This window comes from Dama dama, chromosome 25 (genome assembly GCF_033118175.1).
Source record: "Dama dama isolate Ldn47 chromosome 25, ASM3311817v1, whole genome shotgun sequence".
Classification (NCBI taxonomy): Eukaryota; Metazoa; Chordata; class Mammalia; order Artiodactyla; family Cervidae; genus Dama; species Dama dama.
Window position 1 is genome coordinate 21,809,171 of NC_083705.1, and position 25,698 is coordinate 21,834,868.

The following is a 25,698-nucleotide window of genomic DNA, read 5'->3' on the forward strand; positions in this document are numbered from 1 at the left end:
TCCTAATAAAGTATCTGGCGCAGAGTGGTCTCTCAATAAGTATTTGCTGATGTTCAATTCATTAATGTAGCACAACTTTTTTTTAAACTTTAACACTACACTGTAAGTATTTTATGTCAGTATCATATGGAGCTACATTACAGTCCATGCTTACAGATCATTCAAAATGTGTGATCAACAACAGACATTACAGTTAGTTGTTACTTGTTTCTCACCATCACAAACAAGGCAGTAAATAAATACATGAAAAAAGCAGATTTAAGGACACATAAATACGTACATGCACAGCATTTCAATTAAAGCTATTCTAAAATATTTATACTTTTTCTTCACTTTGCTTTAAATTCTCATAGATTTCTACATATATATATATAAACCTAATATAACTGACTACAATCTGACTTTTTAATCCTTTTTTATCTGGTAAAATACAAAAGAAATTTTATTTATTTAACATGTCCCCAAGCACAAAAGTTAGAAAGAAAGACTCTTACCATTCTTGCTGACATCCAGTTCCCTGAGATTAATGAGATTTGCAATAGATGCTGGTAATGCTGTTAAATCATTATCTGGCAAACTCAGTTTGTGTAGAGACTGACAGTTAAAAAGTTGCTGTTGAAACAAGGTAGAGAAAGATTTTGATTATTCCTTCAGTTTCCTTAAATATGTCATTTATTAACCTTTAGAAAGACAAATATTATCAATGTCATTAAAACTGAATGAATTATACCTACACACATACCAGAGAAGATCTCTTATTATTTTATGCTATTACAGATCTGAATACAATTGGACTACTCAGAATGATTTATATCCTCACACTTCTACCCTAGGCAACATGCACTTAACAAAATCTACCATATGGTGTATATTCTGTTAGGGTCATAACAAATAAGTGGCTGCTAAATATAGTAAACTAAAAGGGCTTCCCCAATGGCTCAGATGCTAAAGAATCTGCTTGCAACTCAGAAGACCCAGGTTCAATCCCTTGGTCAGGAAGATCCCCTGGAGAAGGGAATGGCTACCCACTCCAGTATTCTTGACTGGAGAACTGCATGGACAGAGGAGTCTGGTGGGCTATGGTCCATGGGATAGCAAAGAGTCAGACACAACTGAGCAACTAACCCTTTCACTTTCACTTTGAATCTTATGTTTCAAGCATCCTTATTCCAAAATGTAAGTTTATAATTTATATAAATTCAAATATGTAAAATTGGTTTTAAATGAATTAAAATATAGAATTCTGATTTGAGAGAGAAAAATAAAATAAGGGAGCACACATACTGTTATGCTAAAATCACAATAATGAAAATGTGACTTAAATATATTTAACCAAAGGCAGTAAGTATGTGGGCTACTTCTAAGCTTTACACCAAAAAAAACCTTTGCAGAGTACAGAGGATTTTTAGGGTACTGAAAATACTATGTTTGATTGCATAATGATGAATACATGTCATTATATGCACTGTGCTATCCACAGAATGCACAACGCCAAGAGCAAACCATAATGTAAACTATGGACTTTGGGTGATTCTGATTTTTCAACACAGGTTCATCAGTTCTAACTACTGTGATGGTTTAACCACTCTGGTACCAAAGGGGGGTGTTGATAACAGTGGAAGCCATGCATGTGTGGGGACAGGGTACATATTTGGTAAATCTATGTGCATCTGTTAGTCACCTAGTCGTGTCTAACTGTGACCCCATGGACTGTAGCCTGCCAGGCTCCTGTGTGCATGGAACTCTCCAGGCAAGAATACTGGTGGGTTGCCATTCCCTTCTCCAGGGGATAGTCCCGACGACCCAAGGATCGAACCTGGGTCTCCTGCACTGCAGGCAGATTCGTTACCATCTGAGCCATTATGTGGCCTTGGGAAATCTCTATACTTGCCTCTTAGTTTTGCTGTGAATCTAGAATTGCTCTAAAAAGTAAAATCTTTAGGAAAAAACAAAAGTGTCTGCAGGATGGCACTGAATAAATCCTATTTAGGGAGAGAATTCTTCCCAAAATGGAAAATTGCTAGGCAAGATAAGTGATTCAGTTATTTGCACCATCAAAGCATCCCTCTCTCTTTTCAACACAGTCCCCAAAATGAGACCTCACTGGCGGTGATTAGAAAATGGGACTAATTTTGGTCTTCCATTTTCTCTAGGAGACCTAGCTAAGGAAGATAAATTCCCTGCTGAAAAATAACATGCAAGCAAACAGTCAACTACAAAGCACCCTATCACAACCTAGGGAAGAAAGTCATGAACATACAATCCACAACTTCTAATATTTTATCCATAGCTATATAAAGAGCTCTTTATAAGACAATCTTGGATGGTGCTGGCTTTCAGAATGATTTTACTACTATACTAGCCACCCAAAGAGCAACTCTTCCAAAACAAGGCTGCCATCCAGGATGTACATAAACACATACATAAATCTAAAACAAATATTTTATGTTGCAATAGATACATGCAACACTCTATTTTCTACTCTATGATAGTTAGGGTTACCAAATAAAATACAGGATGCCTGGTTAAACTTGAAGTTCAGATAAACAATAATTTTTTTAGTGAGAGAGATGTCCTATACACTGCATGAAACACACTTATACTAAAAAATTACTCTTTATTTGAAAATTGTAATTTAATTGGATGTCTTGTATTTTTTGTCTTCTAAATCCGCCAGTCCAAATAAGAGTTTATTTTTTGGAAATGCCTCATATATTAAATAGATTTTTATGAGCCACTATTGAGTCTACACCCACAGCTTAAAAAACACTGTTGTTACGGTGGCAAAACTATTGCAACTTTTTCTGCAAAAATAAGAAACTGAGTAGGGGATGAAGTTGGGTTAGAATTTAAGGGAAAAAAAGAAGTAACCACTAAAATATTTTAGCAAGCAAGTTGTTAATGGGAGAGGATGTTTCATGGCAACAAACCAACTTTCTCCTGCTAGTTGTTCCTCCATTTCAGAAATATTAAGTTCTCCAAAGCCTTTCCAAACAAAACTGAAATGGGGAAAACAGAAAAATACCTTTGCAAAGCTGTTAAAAAAACCAAATTCTGATGTGATAACTAAAAGGACAATTTATCTTCAATTACTATAATGTAGATCAAAGTCTCATGAAAACTAGAAAAACATTCATTTCAATTCTTTGTCTAGGTAAATCTGCTGGCTGCAGAAACTGTACAGTCTTATTATCTACCTCGGGCTTCCCTGGTGGCTCAGCTGGTAAAGGATCTGCCTGCAACGCAAGAAACCCCAGTTCGATTCCTGGGTCGGGAAGGTCCCCTGGAGAAGGGATAGGCTACCCACTCTGGTATTCTGGGGCTTCCCTGGTGGCTCATTTGGTAAGGAATTCAATCTGCCTGCAATGCAGGAGACCTGGGTTCGATCCCTGGGTTGGGAAGATCCCCTGGAGAAGGGAACTGCTACCCAGTCCAGTATTCTGGCCTTGAGAATTTCATGGATTGTATAGTCCATGAAGTCCCAAAGAGTTGGACATGGCTGAGTGACTTTCACTTCACTTCATTATCTACCTTAGTGGCTCTAACAAGCCTGGAATTAAATATAAAATTTTAAATTATTTGCATTAATAAGCAACTAACTTGAAGAGATAAAGGTTAAAAATTCAATTTAAAAATCTGAATTGTGTTACATATCCTAAAGATGAAATTAAACCAAAACAGGGGCAATAATATATACATATGTATTAGCATTATGGCAACATTGGGAATATCATACTTCTAGACATAAAAATAACCAAAGGCAATTCTTGAAAGACCAGATTAACATACCTTTGGAAGCTCTTCAATCTGATTAGCATCTAAGTAGAGCTCCTCCAGAGTTTTCTCAAAAGTAAAAATCTCTTTGGGAACCTGTTCCAAACTGCAATGAGAATAATCAAGAGTAGTGACAGTCTCCTCTTCTCCTCGTAGACAACGACATGGTACCAACCGCACAAATAAACTTCGTTTTGTAGTCATTTTTAGACACTGAAATATGCAAACAAAAATAAGTTTAGTAAAAGCATTGTAACAATTTTTAAAAACAAACTATTCCCGTTCAATTCTCAGAGTTTATACATCACAGATAAACATCCCCTTCTGTAAACACACTCAACAGAATGCATTTACACTGCTTTCCTATCAAATTTTATATGTGTTGTTGTTGTTCAGTCACTAAATCCTATCTGACTCTTTGTGATCCCATGGACTACAGGATGCCAGGCTCTCCTGTCCTTCACCATCTCCTGGAGTTTGCTCAGATTCCCTCATGTCCATTGAGTCAGTGATGCTATCCACACATCTCATCCTCTGCCCCCTCCTTCTCCTTTTGCTCAGCAACAGGGTCTTTTCCAATGAGCTGGCTCTTTGCATCAAGTGACCAAAGTATTGGAGCTTCAGCTTCAGCATCAGTCCTTCCAATGAATATTCAGGACTGATTTCCTTTAGGATTGACTGGTTAGAGCTCCTTGCAGTCCAGGAGACTCTCAAGAGTCTTCTCCAACATCACAGTTCAAAAGCATCAATTCTTCAGTGCTCAGTCTTCTTTATGGTCCAACTCTCACATGACTACTGGAAAAACCATACCTTTGACTACCCGCACCTTTGTTGGCAAAGTGATGTCTCTGCTTTTTAATATGCTGTCTAGGCTGCTCATAGCTTTCCTTCCAAGGAGCAAGCGTCTTTTTCATGGCTACAGTCACTATCCACAGTGAATTTGGAACTCAAGGGAAAAAAAGTCTGTCACTGCTTCCACGTTTTCCCCTTCTATTTGTCATGAAATGATGGGACCGGATACCATGATCTTAGCTTTTTTAATGTTGAGTTTTAAGCCAGCTTTTTCACTCTCCTCTTTCACATTTATCAAGAGGCTCTTTAGTTTCTCTTCACTCTCTGCCATTACGATCGTATCATCTGCATATCTGAGGTTGTTGATATTTCTCCTGGCAATCTAGCTTGATATTCTAGCTTGATTCTAGCTTGATATTCATCCAGCCCAGCTTTTGCATGATGTACTCTGCACAGAAGTTAAATAAGGAGGGTAACAATATACAGTATTGTCTCACTACTTTCCCAATTTTGAACCAGTCTGTTGCTCCTTGTCCAGTTCTAGCTATTGCTTCTTGATCAGCATACAGGTTTCTCAGGAGGCAGGTAAGGTAGTCTGGTATTTTCATCTCTTTAAGAATTTTCCACAGTTTGTTGTGATTCACAGTCAAAGGCTTTAGCACAGTCAATAAAGCAGAAATAGATGTTTTTCTGGAATTCCCTTGCTTCTTCTATGATCCAATGAATGTTGACAATTTAATCTCTGGTTCCTCTGCCTTTTCTAAATCCAGCTTGTACATCTGGAAGCTCTTAGTTCACATACTGCTGCTGAGGCCTAGCTTGAAGGACTTTGAGCATAATCTTCCTAGCATGTGAAATGAGCACAATTACACTGTAATTTGAATGTTGTTTGGGATTGGAATGAAATTACGTTTTCCAGTCTGGAGGCCACTGCTGAGTTTTCCAAATTTGCTGACATACTGAGTGCAGCACTTTAACATCATCATCTTTTAGGATTTGAAATACTCAGCTGGAATTCCATCACCTCCATTATCTTTATTCGTAGTAATGCTTCTTAAGGCCCACTTCCCTTCTTACTCAAATTTTATATATAGTGAATTTAAAAATAAACTCAAGCACTTCTGTACTTCACAAAATGATCCTGAAAGTAACCATTTATTGTTGTTGTTTGTTCAGTCGCTCAGTTGTGTCCAAATCTTTTTGATCCCATGGACTGCAGTACACCAGGCCTCCCTGTCCATCACCACCTCCCAGAGCTTACTCAAACTCGTGTCCATTGAGTCGGTGATGCCATCCAACCATCTCATCCTCTCATTTTCTCCTCCATCAATCTTTCCCAGCATCAGGGTCTTTTCTAACTTGTTGGCTCTTCACATCAGGTGGCCAAAGTACTGAAGCTTCAGTTTCACCATCAGTCCCTCCAATGAATACTCAGGGTTGATTTCCTTTAGGATTGACTGGTTTGATCTCTGTGCTGTCCAAAGGACTCTCAAGAGTCTTCTCCCATACCACAGTTCAAAGTAACTATTTATATGCTCCTAATAAGAACCATTTTAGAATGACACCTCCCTTATGGCAGAAAGCCAAGAAGAGCTGAGGAGCCTCTTGATGAAAGTGAAAGAGGAGAGTAAAAAAAACTGGCTTAAAACTCAACATTCAAAAAACTAAGATCATGGCATCCGGTCCCATCATTTCACGGCAAATAGATGGGGAAACAATGGAAACAGTGAGAGATTTTATTTTCTTGGGCTCCAAAATCACTGAAGATGGTTACTGCAGGCATGAAATTAAAAGACGCTTGCTCCTTGAAAGAAAAGTTATGACAAACCTATACAGCATATTAAAAAGCAGAGACATTACTATGCTGACAAAGGTCCATCTAGTTAAAGCTATGGTTTTTCCAGTAGTCATGTATGGATGTAAGAGTTGGACCATAAAGAAAGCTGAGCACCAAAGAATTCATGCTTTTAAACTGTGGTGTTGGAGAAACTCTTGACTTTTCTCCTTGGACTGCAAGGAGATCCAACCAGTCAATCCTAAAGGGAATCAACCCTGAATATTCATTGGAAGGACTGACGCTGAAGATGAAACTCCAATACTTTGGCCACCTTTCAAAGAACTGACTCATTGGAAAAGACCCTGTTGCTTAGAAAGACTGAAGGCAGGAGGAGAATGGGATGACAGAGGATGAGATGGTTGGATGGCATCACTGTCTTGATGGACATGAGTTTAAGCAAGCTCTGGGAGATGGTGATGGATAGGGAAGCTGTCCATAGGATCACAAAGAGTCGGACACGACTGAGTTACTGAACTGAACTGAAAAGAACTATGGTTTATAAGTCTGCTCATCAACAAGAAAAACCCTAATATAACAAAGATATTTATTTAATTTCTGATTAAGAGCTGTTTCTTAATTAAGAACTTGACTATATGCAATTTTAAGTAGAAAAGTGGGAGTGCAAAGATATTTTCAGGTCTCCCTAACCAGCCGTTTAACTTTCCTGTAACTCTCCCCCATCAAAATTCCAATCTATGCTAAGCATATTTTGTTTCAATTAATGTTGTTCTTTTAATTTTTCTAAAGTTTACAGATTTTATATTTGCTTAAGGTTACACACTAGAGAAGAAACTTGCTTCAATAAAGTGCAGACTTCATTATTTCAATCTAACTGGGGGAAAGATTCAATTTTGAATTAGTGAAAATTCTCAAGGCTAGTTTTATTAAGAATACATACACATTAAAAAAAAAAAAAGCCCATACATACATAGGAGGCTAACATTAATTTCCTTAAAAAAAAAAAAAAAAGGCCCACCTCAATAGAGTAAGAATGACTTCTAATTAATGCTATCAATTCTTTGCAAAATAATAATAAATTCTTGCCCTAGGCAGAAGGCTCCATTAGAGTATTAGATTACTTCTGCCCAGAGCCAAGACTAGGTTAAAGCCAGTGAGGCAAATGCCTCAGACACAGTAAAACCCTTCAGAAATCAAATTAAATATATTAATGCAACATTTTTGTAAAAAATCAAACTCTTGGAAAAATAATTCATTAATCCATAGTTCATTTAAAAATAAAGACAGAATCAGTATGACTAATTTTTCTCTTTTGCCTCAGGCTCCAACATGAATCTGCAAGGCACTGCTTCTAACTCTTCAAATTATATCATATTCTTAAAGTGTTTGACAATAAGGGTAAGTATTTCCCTAGCAAGTAAAGAAAAAAAAAATCTGACTATTCTTACTTAATCACCATGTGCACCAGGCATTGTGCTAAATGCTTCATATAAACTATATGCTTATTCTCATTTCATCTTCATGTATCTTAAGACATGTACTATTATCATCCCCATTTTCCATAAAGAAACTGATTCTGTACTCATACTGCACTATACTATTTCTCAATATATTAGGATATACTCATCTCAGAATTCAAACATCAATAGGTCTTTACTACATACTTCTCCTTTAGGGTTTACAGAGACAAACAACTGATGGAGTTCAGGACAAAATACAGTACTCAGGAATACTTAGTATTTTAAACTAAAGGAGTTTGAGAAAACAGCAGAAGCAGGAAGGTCACTCTGATCTCTGTGCCTTTCTCCCCTGAAACAGGTCATAAAAATGTTTCTGTGAAAGGTGTCCTCTTTATACTGGAAGGTATCTCTAAAGACGAAGGGAGAGAAATTCTAATGAACAGGGCCTGCTAAATCTCCTCGTTTACTACATTTACTCTTTGACCTATTGTATTTCCACACAACAGTCCACTTCATCAAACATCACATTTTATGTTAAATATTGTTTCTTTGGGTCTTCCTTCCCTTACAAAGGCTTCCTGTGTCCTTTAAAACTTACATTAAATAAATATATACATTTTTCTCCTATTAATCTGTCTCTGTCAGTTAAATTTTCCGACCCAGCCAGGAACCCTAACAGGGGGAAGGGAAAATTTTTCCTCCCCTACACTAATGTCAAACATCAAATGTTTCTATCTATAATTTCTGAGTCATGGGGATGTAACGTACAACATGGTGACTTCAGCTAATAATACTGTATTGCATATTCAAAAGTTGCTAAGAGAGTAGATTGAAAGCTCTCGTCACATACTCACACACACACACACACACACACACAAATTGCTTCCATGTATGGTGATGGATGTTTGCTAGACATATTGTAAGGATCATTTTGCAACATATACAAATACTAATCATTATGTCATATACTTGAAACTAATATAATGTTATTTATAAACTATACCTCAATAAAAAAACAAAAAATTACTTTGTCAATAAAGTTTACTGAATATGCTTAACCTATGTTTATATGAAGGTGCATTTTATTAAGAATAAGCAGTTTTATTGATCTAATAAGAATTTAATCACTAAAGGGGAATTTAGCTTATACTTGTATGTTTAATGAGATAATGAAAAAAAGATTCTAAAAATGAATATACACTTTCTTTTGCAACTGATAATGACTTAGGGGGACACTTAAGAAAAATGGGAAAAAACTATCTGCTTTGTCCAATATGGTAGACAGAATGGCATTTTAACCTGAAAATTCAAGTTAAATCAAACGAAATTTTAAATCTAGTTTCTCAGTCACACTGACTATATTGTAAACGCTCAATAGTCACAGGTGGCTAATGGATACCATACTGAGTAAAAAAAGATAAGGAACATTTCTATTACTGCAGAGACAGCACTAATAAAACACTTCAAACTATTACTCTGGTTCATATTATAAGTACTGTATGCTTATATTTATATATGATAGTATTCAATAATTCACAAAATATGGCCTTAAAAAAGTCCACTTTCCAGAAATCATAATGGAGGTGAAAGCATAACTCCCAGCTGAGAATAATGGACATGACACGCTATTACCAAATACAATGATTTAAGAGTGTGGGGATTTCCCTGGTGGTCCAGTGCTTAAGACTCCACACTCCTAATAAAGAGAGCATGGGTTCAATCCCTGGTCTGGAAATTAAGATCTCATGTGCTACACAGAGTGGTCAGAAAAAAACAAGAGTTTATTTATTTTAGTATGTTATTTAAATCATATGTGCAGGGCACTTGAGGTAGAAGGCAACTTACAGAGCAGAATAATTGTTAATGGAAGTAAAATGACCTCTAAGACATTTCTGTAGTCCTAATCATACTGCAGAACTTCTCAGAAAAGAATGTGAATTCAGAAAAAAAAACTTACTTAGCTCTAGGAAACTGCAAAGAAAGAGTTTATATCTCAAATGAAAACTTTCAGAATTTAAAAAAAACAAACAAACACCAAAACAGAACTTCCTGTGGACAGAGGCAGTGAAAAGAGCAACTGAGGCCTCAGAATAAATTCAGTGGTCCTTGAACAAATACAAAAATGGATCCTAATTTAGCAGACTAAAACTGCTGATTGATAAGAAAGGAGGGGGGCCTTAATTATTGAGATCAGGGGAGGAAAGCACCACATGAGAGAGAAATGAGTAACAAAATCCAAAGAGATCCTCCCTTACACAATACTGCAAGGAAGTAAACCACAGGGGGAAAGACTGACCTGATCTGAACAGGAAGTGATCCACATGGGGACTGTTCATTAAAATTTTAGTGTTGTGATTTAAGAGTCACGTGATAAATCAGGCTTAAAATGGCAGATACAAAAACAGTGGAGGAAGAGGCGCCAACCAAATAAAAGCCATAATAATAATGCAAACACTTTCTAACAGAAGAAATTAAAACTACTTACCACTGGGTTGAATTTATCTCCCTGATGTTTCTTAATTGAGCCAACATTCTATGAAAACCAAAAAAAGAAACAAAATTAACAATAAAAATAATTTTTATGACTTTAAGGAACATCTCTTCCAATTTCTTATCTCAAAATCTAAATTAAAATCCTCTATAAATCAGTCACATAAACTGACACACAGCAAATCGCTAATTTCTCAATAGTCACTGGATTTATTGTTGATAATGCATTTGTGGACTATTGAGAGCCCTCACCTATATTAAGTAACAGATACCACTCTATCTACCATTAAAATCCCATTTATTTGAGCTGAGAAATAATAAAAGTTTTTCCAAGCAAATAAACTCTAATCACCAATTATTTTTAAATCTAGTAGTTTTTGATGGTTCTTTGTAGCAAACACTGTTAACTGCTTATCAGTCTTTTCCCTCTTTTCAGAAGTTTCTTTTACTCAAGGTGGTAATGGACCTAGCTAAATACCCACTTTCAGCTTTCCAAGAAGGGTGGACAGGTGACAGATGACACAGTTAAGCTCAATGACACATACTTAAAAGTCTACTTTGGGGATAGAAGGGTAGTGGATTCTGGGAAAACATCTGCTTCCTTATCTAGGGATGGGTGTGAACATGATGAATATCAATCAACAAGCATGAGGATTAAAAGCCTACCAATAAGGCTGATAAAACAGAAAGACAAAGCAAGCTGGGGTCTCTTAACAGCACTGCTAAGTAGCTAAGCCAATGCTAACCACAGAAATATCTGGATTTCTTGATGTATAAGAAAATTAAATCTTCTGTTTGCTTAAACCACTGCTAGGTTTTCTGTACCTGAAACCAACACATTCCAAAATAGGACAGCCCCAAACCCAAAACAGCAGAATTAAAAGTACATATATCACGAATAATCTTTTTCTTAAAAGCTCAGTGATATCAATAAATACGTGTTTCAGAATTTTAAAGGGTCACTTTAAATATATTAGACTATTCGTCTTTATAAAAAATTGTTTAGGACTGCTGAGTTAACTTTCTCCACAAATTCTACACATAGCACATACCACAAAAAATACCTTCTGTGTTAATCAAGCAAAGACGGCCACTTATTTTGTCACTGAACATACTCCCACATACACGGTAGTCTGATAAAATGGGACTGATAATGAACTAACATGGAATATGGCTACAGAAGGAGGTTAGAGAGAAGAAAAGCTTGTGTTTAGAGACTTTAGTTTGAAATAACCTGAAAGCTGTCCTAGTGGGAGCCTATGCAGACAGCTGCATGAGTATTCAGAGATGTGGAAAGAAATCCAAACTGAGACTATAAATTTGGAAGTTATCTGTTTAGAGATATTTAAAGTAATGAAATTAGGGACTTCCTTGGTGGTCCAATGGTTAAGAATCTGCCTTCCAATGCAGGAAACACGGATTCAATCCCTGGTCAGGGAACTAAGATCCCACATGCCACTGAGCAACTAAGCCCACATGCTCTGGAGCCCACGGATCCTGAGTGCCACAACTAAGACCTGACACAGCCAAATAAATAAATAAATATTAAAATATAAATAAAGTGATGAAATTACATGAAAGAATCAAGGGCATCAATGTGAATAGAAGAGTACAGGTTCAAAAAGAAAGGAATGAAGGAAGAAAACAGATTCAATGGCTGAGCTCTGAGACATTATAAAAACAGAGGTCATAAAGAAGAGAAGAGAACCAGCAAAGGACACTGAAGAGCAGTCAGTGTCAAGAGAAACCACCCCTCATTCGCCCACAGGATGATATTTTTAAAGCTAAATGGAAAAAATTATTTCAAGGAGGAAGTTATCGACTATGTTAATAAGAACTTTAATTGCCACTGTTTAATAAGATAAAGGTACGTCACTGATTATCTTACTGAGGAGTAATAGAGACAAAACACTGTTTGTAGGGGATTCAAGAAACAGGGAAAGGATAACATCATAGCAAATACAGACAACCCAGGTAGTTCAGTTATAAACGACACTGGGAAAATAGGGGATTGAGAATAGATGGTGAGTCAAGACTCATAATAGTGGATGTGTAGGGAATAATCTAGTAAGACAAAGACACATTTTTATAAACAGATTTGGAAAACCACTCATAGACCATCCAACAAAGTTTCCAGCCAGTTAAAAGGAAAAAGTTGCTCATGGACCCAAAAGAAACCTTGGGTGCCATGGTACAGTTTAGGGTTATTTTTCAAAACTACAGATTACTGTAGCTTCTCCCTTAGAGATTCTGATTTAGAAGATTAGCTATAACTCAAGATTCTTTATCATAAAGAAAATGCTGATGTGATTTTTTTTTCCTAACAGTTTCAACAATAATCCACAGTCATCTATACTCAAACTACCATCTTTTCCCCTTCCCATTCTTTTTTGATAAACACTCATTTGGGAAATATTTGTAACTGAAAAGTGAAATCACTATAAAAGTTTTTAAAAATATAGTATGTGTATTTCCCTATAGATCTGAAGAGATCACAAGTTATACTTGGTTAGATTTAAGAGAAATCTTATGTTGGAATGATCTTTCTAAATAAGAGTTCAAGTTAAAATGCACAACAAAGGCTCCTCAGGCATGCCCATAGCTATTAGATGGTGTTTAGTTGTTCTGAAAGATTTTAGTTTAATCATAGCTATCATATTTGCTAAGCTGTATTTGATACAACCTGTGCTTAGTTCTGAGGAACTTTATGGACATTATTAACCCATTACCTGTAAGTATATGCTAGTAAACAATGAAAATAGTTATATGTAAAAGAATAAGAATAAAAAGGTAAGAAACTTACGTAATGAAAAAAACAAATACTGTAAAGGAGCACTTGATCCTGAAGGACGAAAACAACTGTATGTATAAAATGCGCTATGCCTTACAACACATATAGCAAGAGATGAGGAAAGAAGGCTGGTAAAATAGCTACATGTCACACTCTCAGGGTCAGCATTGCTGTCTGACCCCTGCTAGCCTAATTCTAATTCAGTAGAAAGTTTCTTCAATGCCAACAACGTTAACCAAACAAACTTTTATATCAAACCATGGTTAGCATATATATGTTAAAAAAATCTTAATGTGGAATAAAGCAGTTGACACACATATTGAAGTTATAAGGAATTACCAAATTTGCAGAAATTTCCACTTTTATGTTTTTACATAATTTATACAATAAAATAGACCTTTAGAGTATAGTTTGGCAAATGCATACATTCATATAACCAACAGCAATCAAGATATAAAATCTGTCCTTCACCCAAGAAAATTACCGTGTGCCACTTTCCAGTCAATACCCTCACCAAGGCAATCTATCCCAGAAGGAGTGCTATGACATTTGTGTACAAGTATTATGAGAATGTAGGCTTCAGTTCTTGCAGGTAAGTAAAGGGGAGTGAAATTGCTAGATCATAGTTAATAAAGAAAGCTAAGTGCCAAAGAATTGATGCTTTTGAACTGTGGTGTTGGAGAAGACTCTTGAGAATCCCTTGGACTGCAAGGAGATCAACCCTGAATATTCACTGGAAGGACTGACGCTGAAGCTGAAGTTCCAATATTTTTGCCACCTGATGTGAAGAACTGACTCTGGAAAAGACCCTGATGCTGGGAAAGATTGAAGGCAGGAGGAGTAGGGGACAACAGAGGATGAGATGGTTGGATGGCATCACTGACTCAATGGCCATGAGTTTGAGCAAGCTCCAGGAGTTGGTGATGGACAGGGAAGCCTGGCGTGCTACAGTCTGTGGGGTTGTAAAGAGTGGGACACAACTGAGTGACTGAACTGAACTGAGTCTATAAACATGTTTAATTTTATTCTTAAAAAATAAACAAATCATTTTACAAAGTAGTTTTATCACTTACCACTCCCAGAGTTCCAATTAAATCCTCACCAACACTTGATACTCTCAGTCTTTCTTAATTTTAACGTATGTAGTAGGTGCAGACCAGTATCTCATTGTATTTTTGTTTTACATTTCTCAAATTACAAAATGGCATAGCAGAGCCTTATCTGTATTTGGACCTCAGCTAGATGATAAAGATATTGGACTCAAGTCTGACATGACACTCTAGTGAGAAGAGTGATAAGATTTTGATATATATGGGAAGAATGCATATTATTGTGCAAGAGGATACACTATATAAGAAAATAATTCTCCATAAACATCTCACATTTCTGCATAGCCTGGGTTCTCTGAGCATGTCATTTACAGCCAATTTAATATGTTTCTATAAGGATACATTCCAGATAATAACACTTAGCGACACTCAGACAGTTCAATGTCTTCTCTCCAGAGATGGTTGCTCATTGTTTAGTGTCGCTATATCATGTCCAGCCCTTTGTGACCCCATGGACTGCAGCACACCAGCACACCTTCCCTGTCCTTCACTATCTCCTGGAGTTTGCCCAAATTCATGTCCATTGAGTTGGTGATGCTATCTGCCGCCGGAGAAGATCTGTTTAAATTCCAGAGTAAAGATGAGGTTTCTATCTCTCACTCTCCTGAGGAGAGGACAGCTCATGAGTGGTCCTGCGTGCGGTCAGGCTTCCCCTTCTTCAGTGCACACGACTCCCTGTGCAGGTCCCATCTGACCCTCACTGTGACGCCCTATGAAGATTCAGGCTCAAGTAACCAACACAAGTACTGTCCTGGTGGCTGCTTGCTTTCCAGGGAGTAATAAACCCTTTCTTTGTCTCTGGATTGTGTTTTCTGGCAAGTTAACACAGTAGCTTGTAAGTAGGGTAAAATCCCAGACCCCTGACCTGAGATTTAATCACTATGAATTAAGAAACATGGCCACAATGTCATTTCACCACCAAGATTAAGAGACCCAGAGTCTATTTCCCCACTACTTGAAATTGGGCTGACCGGAGGAGGAAATGGCAACCCACTCGTTTTCCTGCCTGGGAAATCCCATGGACAGAGGAGCCTGGCAGGCTACAGCCCCATGGGGTCACAAGACAGTTAGAAATGACTTGGTGACTAAACAGCAATGACTTGCTTATACCAACTCAATGTGGCAGAAGTTAAGCAAGTAACAGTGCCTCTGCCCCAAGAAGATTTACTACTACTGCTTTTACCTTCTTTGAATGCAGCCCTGAGGACATGATGCCATAAAGAAACCAGGGATAAAGGACCACAAGCTGATTCACAAGTTCAAGAGTTATATAAATTGCTCTAAACTTAAGTTTACCAATTAAACTGATTTTTTTTAAAGAGAAAATTTTACAATTTGTTCATTTACTTATGGGGCATTTTCCATTTTGCTCATTTCAGTGTTCTCTATATTTTCTGCCTTTTTATTTGTTTTGAATTTGTCTTTTTCTCTTAGGCTAAAACTTACTAAGTAATTGATTCTAATACCTTCTTCTTCAAGATTTAAACCTATAAATTCTGAAGTTCACTTCATAAATTTTGATATGTTGTCTTTCCATTTGTTTAAAATGTTCATTTTCCATTTGATTTATTCTTTTAACCATGAGTTATTTGGAATCACCTTAATTGTAAAACATTCAGATTGGGAATTCTCTGACAGTTCAGTGGTTAGGACTCCAAGCTTCCACTGCCAAGTGCCTGGGGTTCAATCCTTGGTCGGGAAACTAAGATCCTGCAAGCTTCATGGTATGGCTAAAAACAACAACAAAAACCACCACCATTCAGGGATCTCCTAATTCCACGGCAAATAGATGGGGAAACAATGAGAGAAAATCTTGGGGTGTTCCAAAATCACCACAGATGGTGACTGCAGCCATAAAATTAAAAGACTCTTGCTCCTTGGAAGAAAAGCTATGACCAACCTAGACAGAATATTAAAAAGCAGAGATATTGCTTTGCCAACAAACATCCGTCAAGTCAAAGCTATGGTTTTTCCAGTAGTCATGTATGGATGTGAGAGCTGGACTATAAAGAAAAAAAAAGCTGAGCACCAAAGAATTGATGCTTTCGAACTGTGGTGTTGGAGAAGACTCTTGAGAGTCCCTTGGACAGCAAGGAGATCAAACCAGTCAATCCTAAAGGAAATCAGTTCTGAATATTCACTGGAAGGACTGATGCTGAAGCTGAAAACTCCAATACTTTGGCCACCTGATGCAAAGAACTGACTCCTTGGAAAAGAAAGACTGAAGCCGTGAGGAGAAGGGGACGACACGAGGATGAGATGGTTGGATGGCATCACCAACTCGATCGACATGAGTTTGAGTAAGCTCCAGGAGTTGGTGATGGACAGGGAGGCTTGGCGTGCTGCAGTCCCTGGGATCACAAAGATTCAGACACAACTGAGCCACTGAACTGAACTGAATTCTCATTTGTTACTGATTTATAACTTAATTTCACTGTAGTCAAAGAAAAAATTATAATTTCAAGTCTTCCACAGTATGTTGAAGTTTTGACATCCTCACATGAGATCTACCTTGGTGATTCATGTATATTTAAATGTCACATTCTGCATCTCTTACGCTTAGTATTCAAAAAAAAGTCAGGTGAGACTGACTGACAGTGGTGTTCAAATCTTCCATACCCTTCCTAATTTACGGTATTCTTTTTCTACTAATTACTGAAAAGTACCGAAATCTCTAAGTATAAATGTCTATTTCTCCATTTATTTCTATCAAATTTTATTTCATGTATTCTGAATATCTCGTAAATATACATTTAGGGTTCTTATATCTTCTTGATAAATGGATCGTTTTATCACTATAAAATGTCCTTTTACTCTACTAATAATCCTTGTTTTGAAGTTTATTTTGCTATAGCAACTTTTTTTTGATAAGTGTTAGTACACCTTTTCTCACTATTGCTTTTAACCAAATTTGTCTTTAAATTGCCCATCTGTACAAAGTATATAGTTGGTTCTTGCTATTTTATCCAACCTGACAATTTCTATGTTTCAATGCTTGGATTAGACCATTGTATTTAATATAATTATTTGTATAACTTAAGTTTATTGCATTACTATTTATTTTTAATTTGTTCTTTGTTCCTGCTTTTCTGCCGCCAAATATAGCTATTTTCCTAATCTCATTGTGCGGACTTTTAAGTCATACACACACAACACATGTATTTTGGCTGCTCTAGGAATGTACAGCACATTTTCTTAATTCATCATAGTCCACCTTCAAATAGTATTATACTATTCTAATTACATATGTAATTTTATATATAACAAAGGCAAAAGAGTATAATTTATTTGTTTATACTCTCATATTTCATGCTATGGTCATAAATTTTACTTCTACATGTCACAAATCCCAGGGCTTCCCAGGTGGTGCAGTGGTAAAGAATGTGCCTGCCAACACGGGAGACATAGTAGGAAATGGCAACCAACTCCAGTATTGCTGCCTGGAAAATTTCATGTCAGGTAAGTATGGCAGGCTGCAGTCCATGGGGTCACGAAGAGTTGGAAACACCTGAGTGTGCACGCATGTGCACGCACACACACACGCTCACTGTCATTTATATAAATTTAAAGACCAGAAAAGACTTCTGTATTTATTCACACATTCACCATTTATTAAGGTCTATTTCTTATAACAGATTTGCTATCAAGTCCATTTGAGCAGTTTTTTTTTAAAAGATATTGCATTTTTTAGTTTTAGAATTTGCATTTGGTAATTTTTCAACGTTTCCATCACTCTCCTGAAATATTTGATCCCTCACATGTTATCCTGCTTTAAAGTCACTGTCTCCTAACTCATTGACTCCTAACTCTGGGTCATCTGTTTGTTAACTGTTTCTCTTAATTATATAATCATGTTTCCCTGTCTCTTTTTATGTTTCATAATTTTTCATAGTATTCTAGATCCTTTTTATAAAATGGTGGTTGAGAAATGAGTGTACAACTGTTAAGTTTTATTTATTTCTCAGAGAATCTATGCCCTTCTTTCAGGCAGGATGCATGCACGCGTGCTCACTCACTCACTCAGTCATGTCAGACTCTTGGCAACCCCATGGACTGCAGCCTGCCACGCTCCTCTGCCCATGGAATTTTCCAGGCAAGAATGCTAGAGTTCATTGCCATTTCCTACTCTTGTGTCACCTGTATTGGCAGGCAGATTCTTTACTACTGAGCTACATGGAAACCCCTAGTAAGAATGAGTCACAGATAATTCAGATTTCTAGCAAATTCAATTTGAGCTGAAACTGGCTGCAGCTTTCAGTTCAGTCGCTCAGTCGTGTCCGATTCTTTGCAACTCCATGGACTGCAGCACACCAGGCTTCCATGTCCATCACCAACTCCCAAAGCTTACTCAAAATCATGTCCATTGAGTCAGTGATGCCATCCAACCATCTCATTCTCTATCGTCCCCTTCTCCTCCTGCCTTCAATCAGACTGAATTTTTCTGTGATCAATTCGATCCCCAACTTCTCATCCTCAACCACAGTCATATCTTTTTGATCTTGTCAAAATCTGAGATAGGAAGAAATTGGGCTGTAGTTCTACATATTTTTGGTTTGGTTTACCTTTAGATTCAACTCCAGCAGTGTCCCATAATTCAGGAACCATTAAAATTTGCAGAATTATACATTTCTTTAGGTTTTTCAACCCCTCCTGTACTCCTCTTTATGGCAAAATTCAAAGTAGATAAAACTATCAGGCTTAATGATTTAATTTTGCTTTGCCGCTTTGTCAGATACCCACCCTTTCCCAAAAGCCCAAAGTGTCTCTTGAAGATTGGATGATTCATCTTCAGCCCTTCAGTCTTTCCATTTATGGCATGTCCTGCTTCATCCTAAACTGAAACCAGGCTGGGAAACTGCCCCTCTTGACTCACCTATGAGAAGTTCATGTATCTCTGGAAATCAGTTCACCAAGGCTTCCTTGATTCCACTGATTTTTTGCTACCTCTAGTTTTTTTTAACTCAATTTTTATTCTTTACAGGTTTTTCTTATTCTTACCAGGGGACGAGAAAGTTCTTGTGCACTCCCATATGCTAACTCACATGCACTTTCATGGGTGGCAAAGAGTCAGACTGAGACTGAACAACACGCTAACTAGAAGCAGAAAACGAGATGTCCAGTGTAGATAAAATAGTTCTCTTTATAGATAAGACACTCCTAGGGAAGAGATTCAGTCTGTTTCACCCTTTTGTGAAACAATTTGGTAAAGGTAGAAGAACAATCTTCAAAATTCTCCTCTATCTCAGTTTAGAAGGAATTACAATTTACAAAACAAAAAGAGGGCCTAATTATTCTTACAGAAAGATCTTCATTCCACAATTAGAAATAAGACTACAAATGCAAACATCCCAGACAGAATTGATTTATTTAACTCTGAAAACCTAACATTAGATCATTCTAAAATCAGAAGGAGGAAGTAGAGGGAGGTTTTAGTATGGCTCAGAACCAAACTTAGAGAAGGTGAAAACTGTGCCAAAAAAAGGAATACTGAAGGTTTGTGAGTAAATTTCAACTTTTTATAACACACAGTTGGTTCTTTCAACAACAGGTCAATAAAAGCTGTGCACAGAGACACTGTGGCAATAGGCACCACAAACATACTCACAATGACATTGCACTTAATGTGATAAATTAAATCTGGGCATTATTTCAAACCTAGAAATACTTTTTCATATAGCCTTGACCAGATTCTAAACTATTTCCAAACACAATCCTGTGGCAGGACTAACTTCCTTGTATGTATTCCCTTATTTCTCTTTACTTTCTAGTATTCATCTCTATGCCAGAGTAAATCCCAATCTTCTTAGATTCTGCTAATGACTTGTAACAATTTCTTTTCCTTTGCAAACTTATTATACATGATTTGTAAGCCTTGACAGAACAAGATGGTCAAATAAACCAAAGAAAATCTTGATTCTCTAAGATATCCTAAGAATCAACTGATTTTGACCACACACATCAATATGAGACACTGAGTAGGTATATCTTCCCTCTCGTCTTAAAAAGGATCTCATCTGAGATATCTCTCCAGTTATCAACCCATTTCTCTGCTCTCCTTTACAACAAAATTCCAAAGAAGTTGTCTATATACACTCTAACCAATTATTTCATCAACCTTTCTCAAACTCACTCAAACACACTTTTGTCCCCATTACCTCAATGGAAACTGTTCTTCCCGGGTCATTAATGGCCTCAGTTCAGTTCAGTCGCTCAGTCGTGTCCAACTCTTTGCAACCCCATGAACCACAGCACACCAGGCCTCCTTGTCCATCACCAACTCCCAGAGTCCACACAAACCCATGTCCATTGAGTTGGTGATGCCATCCAACCATCTCATCCTCTGCCACTCCTATTTCCTTTTGCCTTTGATCTTTCCCAGCATCAGGGTCTTTTCAAATGAGTCAGCTCTTCCCATCAGGTGGCCAAAGTATTGGAAATTCAGCTTCAACATCAGTTCTTCCAATGAACACCCAGGACTGATTTCCTTTAGGATGGACTGGTTGGATCTCCTTGCAGTCCAAGGGACTCTCAAGAGTCTTATCCAACACCACAGTTCAAAAGCATCAATTCTTCAGCGCTCAGCTTTCTTTATAGTCCAACTCTCACATCTATACTTGACCACTGAAAAAACCATAGTGACTAGACGGATCTTTGTAGACAAAGTAATGTCTCTGCTTTTTAATATGCTGTCTAGGTTGGTCATAACTTTCCTTCCAAGGAGTAAGTGTCTTTTAATTTCATGGCTGCAATCACCATCTGCAGTGATTTTGGAGCCCAGAAAAATAAAGTCAGCCACTGTTTCCCCATCTATTTGCCATGAAGTGATGGGACCAGATGCCATGATCTCCATTTTCTGAATGTTGAGCTTTAAGCCAACTTTTTCACTCTCCTCTTTCACTTTAATCCAGAAGCTCTTTAGTTCTTCACTGTCTGCATATCTGGTGGTTATGTTATCTGCATATCTGAGGTTATTGATATTTCTCCCAGCAATCTTGATTCCAGCTTGTGCTTCCTCCAGCCCAGCGTTTCTCATGCTGTACTCTGCATATAAGTTAAATAAGCAGGGTGACAATATATAGCCTTGACGTACTCCTTTTCCTATTTGGAACCAGTCTGTTCCATGTCCATTTCTAACTGTTGCTTCCTGACCTGCATACAGGCTTCTCAAAAGGCAGGTCAGGTGGTCTGGTATTCCCATCTGTTTCAGAATTTTCCACAGTTTATTGTGATCCACACAGTCAAAGGCTTTGGCATAGTTTTTAAAGCAGAAATAGATGTTTTTCTGTAGATGTTTTTATTGTTTTTTTTGTGTGTGCAATAAACATTAATGGCCTACCTATTGCCAAATCCAACAGACAACTCTAAGCTTCTCTCTCAATTGACTTAGTAGTAGCATTACTTCCCACTACTTCAGGTATTTTCTTCACTTAGCTTCCAAGACACGACATCCTCCTGATTTTGTTCCTACTCCACTGGCCACACCACAGTCTCCTTCGATAATTGTTCTGCTTTATATCAACCTCAACACATTATAGTGATAGAGAATGCAGATATTAGCCCTATCCTCTATCTATACTCATACTCTTGTTGATGATCCAGTTTCAGATGTTGAAATATTACCAACTCTTTCAATACTAAGCACTCTAATGATACCTGTCTTACTTTGGGTTCTCTCAAAAACAGAGGCTAAGATAAGGATTTGAATGCAGATAGTCCATCTAAGAAATGACCTAAAGAGCAGTTAGAGTATGTGATAGGGCAGAAAAGCCAATATAGGAAACAGTATATTATTGAAATCATCCCTAACCTAAGGACAACTGGGGTTCATTCTACTTAAATTCTCTGAGAAGCACATGGGGGTCTCAAAATTGTCTGTCTATAAGATAAGAGGCAGCTGTTACATATCTGCTCCTGTCTCCTACTAGTTAAGCACTGCTTCTATGGGTGTTAACTTTCCCAAACTGCTAGCTATTGCTTGCTTTCTTGTCCAGCCGGCCTCCCAAAGCACAGAAATCACTGTTATTCACTTTCACTAAAAATACAATCAACAAAACTTAACAATGGGCAAAGGATTTGAAGAAGCATGTCACCAAAGATATGTTAATGGCCAATACGCACATGGAAAGGTGATCTATATCATTAGTCATTAGGGAAAGAGAAATTAAAACCACACAGAGATTAAAATTTTACACCGACTAGGGATAGCTTAATAAAAAAGCCAGATATCAGAACCGATGTGGAGAAATTAAAACCCTCATACATCACTGATTACTGCAGTCACTTCTGAAAAACAATTTGGCAATTCTCCCAAAAAGTTAAACATAGTTATCATATGACCCATCAATTCTATTCCTGGGTATTTAACCAAAAGGACTGAAAACATCTGCTTTCAGAAAATCTTGTAACTAATGTTCATAACAGCATTATCCATATTGGACAAAAAAGTGGAAATAATCTAATATACATAAGTAATGAATGGATAAGCAAAATGTTTTATATTCATACAGTGAAATGTGTATTATTCAGCTATTATATAAAAAGATGAACTATTGATACATGATACAATATGGATGAACCTTGGAAACATTATGCCATGGTAAAGAAGCCAGATACAAAAGGCCATATATTTTATAATTCCATTTTTATGAACTGTTTCAAACAGGCAAATTAATAGAAAGCAGATTAGTGGTTCCAGGGTTTAGGGACAAAGGAAAACAGGAGTGACTGCTAACATGTATGGGGCTTGGGGCAGTGATGAGATTTTTTGGAATTAGATGATGAGGGCTGCAGGGCCTTGCAAATGTACTAAAAATTACTGGAGTGTACACTTTATAAACAGGTGAACTTTTTCATTTATTATGTGGGCTTCCCCGGTGGCTCAGACTATAAAGAATCTGCCTGCAGTGCGGGAGACCTAGGTTCAATCCCTAAATCTGGAAGGGATCTTTCTTTCCACAGAAATTTATTTTCCTACCTTCCTCCTCCCTTTAAAAACTTCAGTTACTTCTATGCAACCCTCTAATCGAATCCCAATTTATAACTTTACTGAGTCAAAGCTTTGCTCAGGTGAGGAGGCATTTTACCTTACTACTGACTTCTCTTTTCCACCTAATACTTCACTATGCTAATTACTTCTCTGGTTCTTTAAGTGGTGTTTTAAATAAAGCTGTCTATAAATAAAATGTTTTTATGCAATGTGTACACTGCCCTAGAAACAAAGTCAAATCTGTTGAAAAGCGTGACCTGATTTGTGAATCCTGGACACAAGTGCCATAGTGCTTGAAATTCCACCATTAGTTATTTATTATATTTTGGACTTTCTCCAAACAATCTCTATTATAATACAACCTACTTAGTAAAGACAAGGCCCTAACTCAAGGTAATTTCTTTATATTCTTTCTTAAGTTCAAGAGAAAAGAAGCTTTAGAGAAAGAACCATGAGCAAAGAGCAGAAAAAGATAGAAATCAGCAAACACACACACCTATAAACACACGAGGCCAGTTTGAAATCATTGTTTTTCTGTAAAGCTAATGTGTTTAACTTAGCCTGATTATGATTATAACCACGACAAACCTTCCAAAGAAAATCAGATCAGTCTTAACACCTTGTAACAGAGGATTTTAAGTTTAATTATTAATATGGTGGCACTAGTGGTAAAGAATCTGCCTGCCAATGCAGGAGACCTAAGGTATTACTTTTGAAAGTACTGTCCTACCTATACCTAAATCCTCTTGGGCTTATCTAATATATAATGTGTGAAATCAGCCTTAGGTTTTCAAACAGTATTAAAGTACTGTTTTGTTTTTTAAATATTTATTTGTTTATTTGGCTGTACCAGGTCTTAACTGCAGCATGTGGGATCTGTTTCCCTGACCAGGGATCGAACCTGGGACCCCCTGCATTGGGAGTGCAGAGTCTTAGCCACTGGACCACCAGGGAAGTCCTAAAAATACTGTTTTAAGTAACAAACTTCTTTAAAATTTTTTGTAGAAAATAAAGTGGGAAAATATTAGAACAGCTAAGGACTGCCAGGTGCTTTGTGCCAAGTTCATTCACATATTGAACTCTGACATCCCTACAAATTAGGTATTATATACACATTTAAATATAAACAAAGGTTACAGGACAGATAAGAGGCAAGTCTGAAAGCTCCAAGTGTAATAGTGTTTCATTTCATCAATGATTCTCAATGAATGTAAACACACCTCAGGTCCAAAACTGTCAAGGACAGACATGATATAAGAATTACACTTTCAATATTCTTAAGAAAACACTTACAGTTATAAGAGTTTGGGAGTCTCTTGCAATAAAACCCCATGGCCTAAGGGTAGAAACAATTCTAAAATTTCAATAGAAATATTCTCTATCAAAATGGATGATGGGGGAAATGACACAGCAGATGCCAGTCAAATAATCTCACAGTTCACAATGACCCTTCCTTTCTCCAAAAAAAAGGCAACCACAAATTCATAAAATATTACCTTCATGCAATTTAAATAATATGGCCCTTAAGGTGATACAAAAACACCAGTCTTCTCAATAAATGGTGCCAGAACAATCAACCACATGCAAAGGAGTGAACCTTGACACAGACCTTACAACTGTCACAAAAATTAACCCCAAATGGATCACAGGCCTAAATGTAAAATATGCAACTATAAAACTCCTAGAAGATAATATAAAAGAAAACCTATATGACATTGGGTATGGTGATGATTTTTTTTGATACAACATCAAAGGAACAATCCATGAAAGAAATAATTGATAAGGTGGACTTCCTTAAAATTACTAATCTGCTCTGCAAAAGACAATGTGAAGAGAATGAATGACAAGCAACAGACTGGCAGAAAACAGAGCTAATCCTTCATATTCACAGTTTCTGTACTCTGAGATTCAACCAACCTTGGATATTTGAAAAAAGAAAAGTCCAGAAAATTTCAAAAAGCAAAACCTGAATTTGCCACAGGTTGGCAACAATTTACATAACATTTACATTGTACTTACAACTATTTACACAGTTTTTACATTGTATTAGGTATTATAAGTAACCCAAGATGATTTAAAGTATATGGCGAGGACATGCCATGGTTACATGCAAATACTGTGCCATTGTACATAAGCGACCGGAGCACCCTCAGATTTTGGTATCCCGGGGGGAGGGCGGGCTCTGGAACCCATGTGAGTGGGAGGGCTGTACCTGCAGAAGACACACCTGATAAAGGACTGTCGTCCAAAACACACGGAGAACTCTGAAAACTGAACAGTGAGGAAACAAACCACCCAACTAAAAATCGCCAAAGATCCTAACACTCTCACATCCCCAAAGACACACAGATGAAAAATAAGCATATGAAAAGATGCTCCACATCACAAGTCATCAGGGAAATGCAAATTAAAACAAGAAACCACTATAAATCTATTTAGGATGGCTAAAATCTGGAACACCAACAATACCAAATGCTGGCAAGGATGTGAAACTCTCATTC

General features: G+C 37.0%; 1 protein-coding gene and 1 non-coding gene across 12 annotated transcripts in view; both read right to left on the reverse strand.

Annotated features, from left to right (window-relative positions):
• Positions 1-25,698, reverse strand: part of ERBIN (erbb2 interacting protein) — a 118,436-nt gene that overhangs the window by 67,344 nt on the left and 25,394 nt on the right. For all 11 annotated transcript variants that reach the window (XM_061129662.1, XM_061129655.1, XM_061129665.1 and 8 more), the window contains exons 2-4: positions 10,307-10,354; positions 3,790-3,987; positions 495-612 (exon numbers count right to left, since the gene is read on the reverse strand). In XM_061129662.1, the coding sequence (XP_060985645.1) occupies positions 495-612; positions 3,790-3,978 (307 nt within the window). In that variant the 5' untranslated portion in view covers positions 3,979-3,987; positions 10,307-10,354. The remainder of the gene's footprint in view (positions 1-494; positions 613-3,789; positions 3,988-10,306; positions 10,355-25,698) is intronic.
• On the reverse strand, positions 24,078-24,151 carry TRNAG-CCC (transfer RNA glycine (anticodon CCC)). The gene has a single exon. It is a non-coding gene; the product is annotated as a tRNA-Gly (tRNA).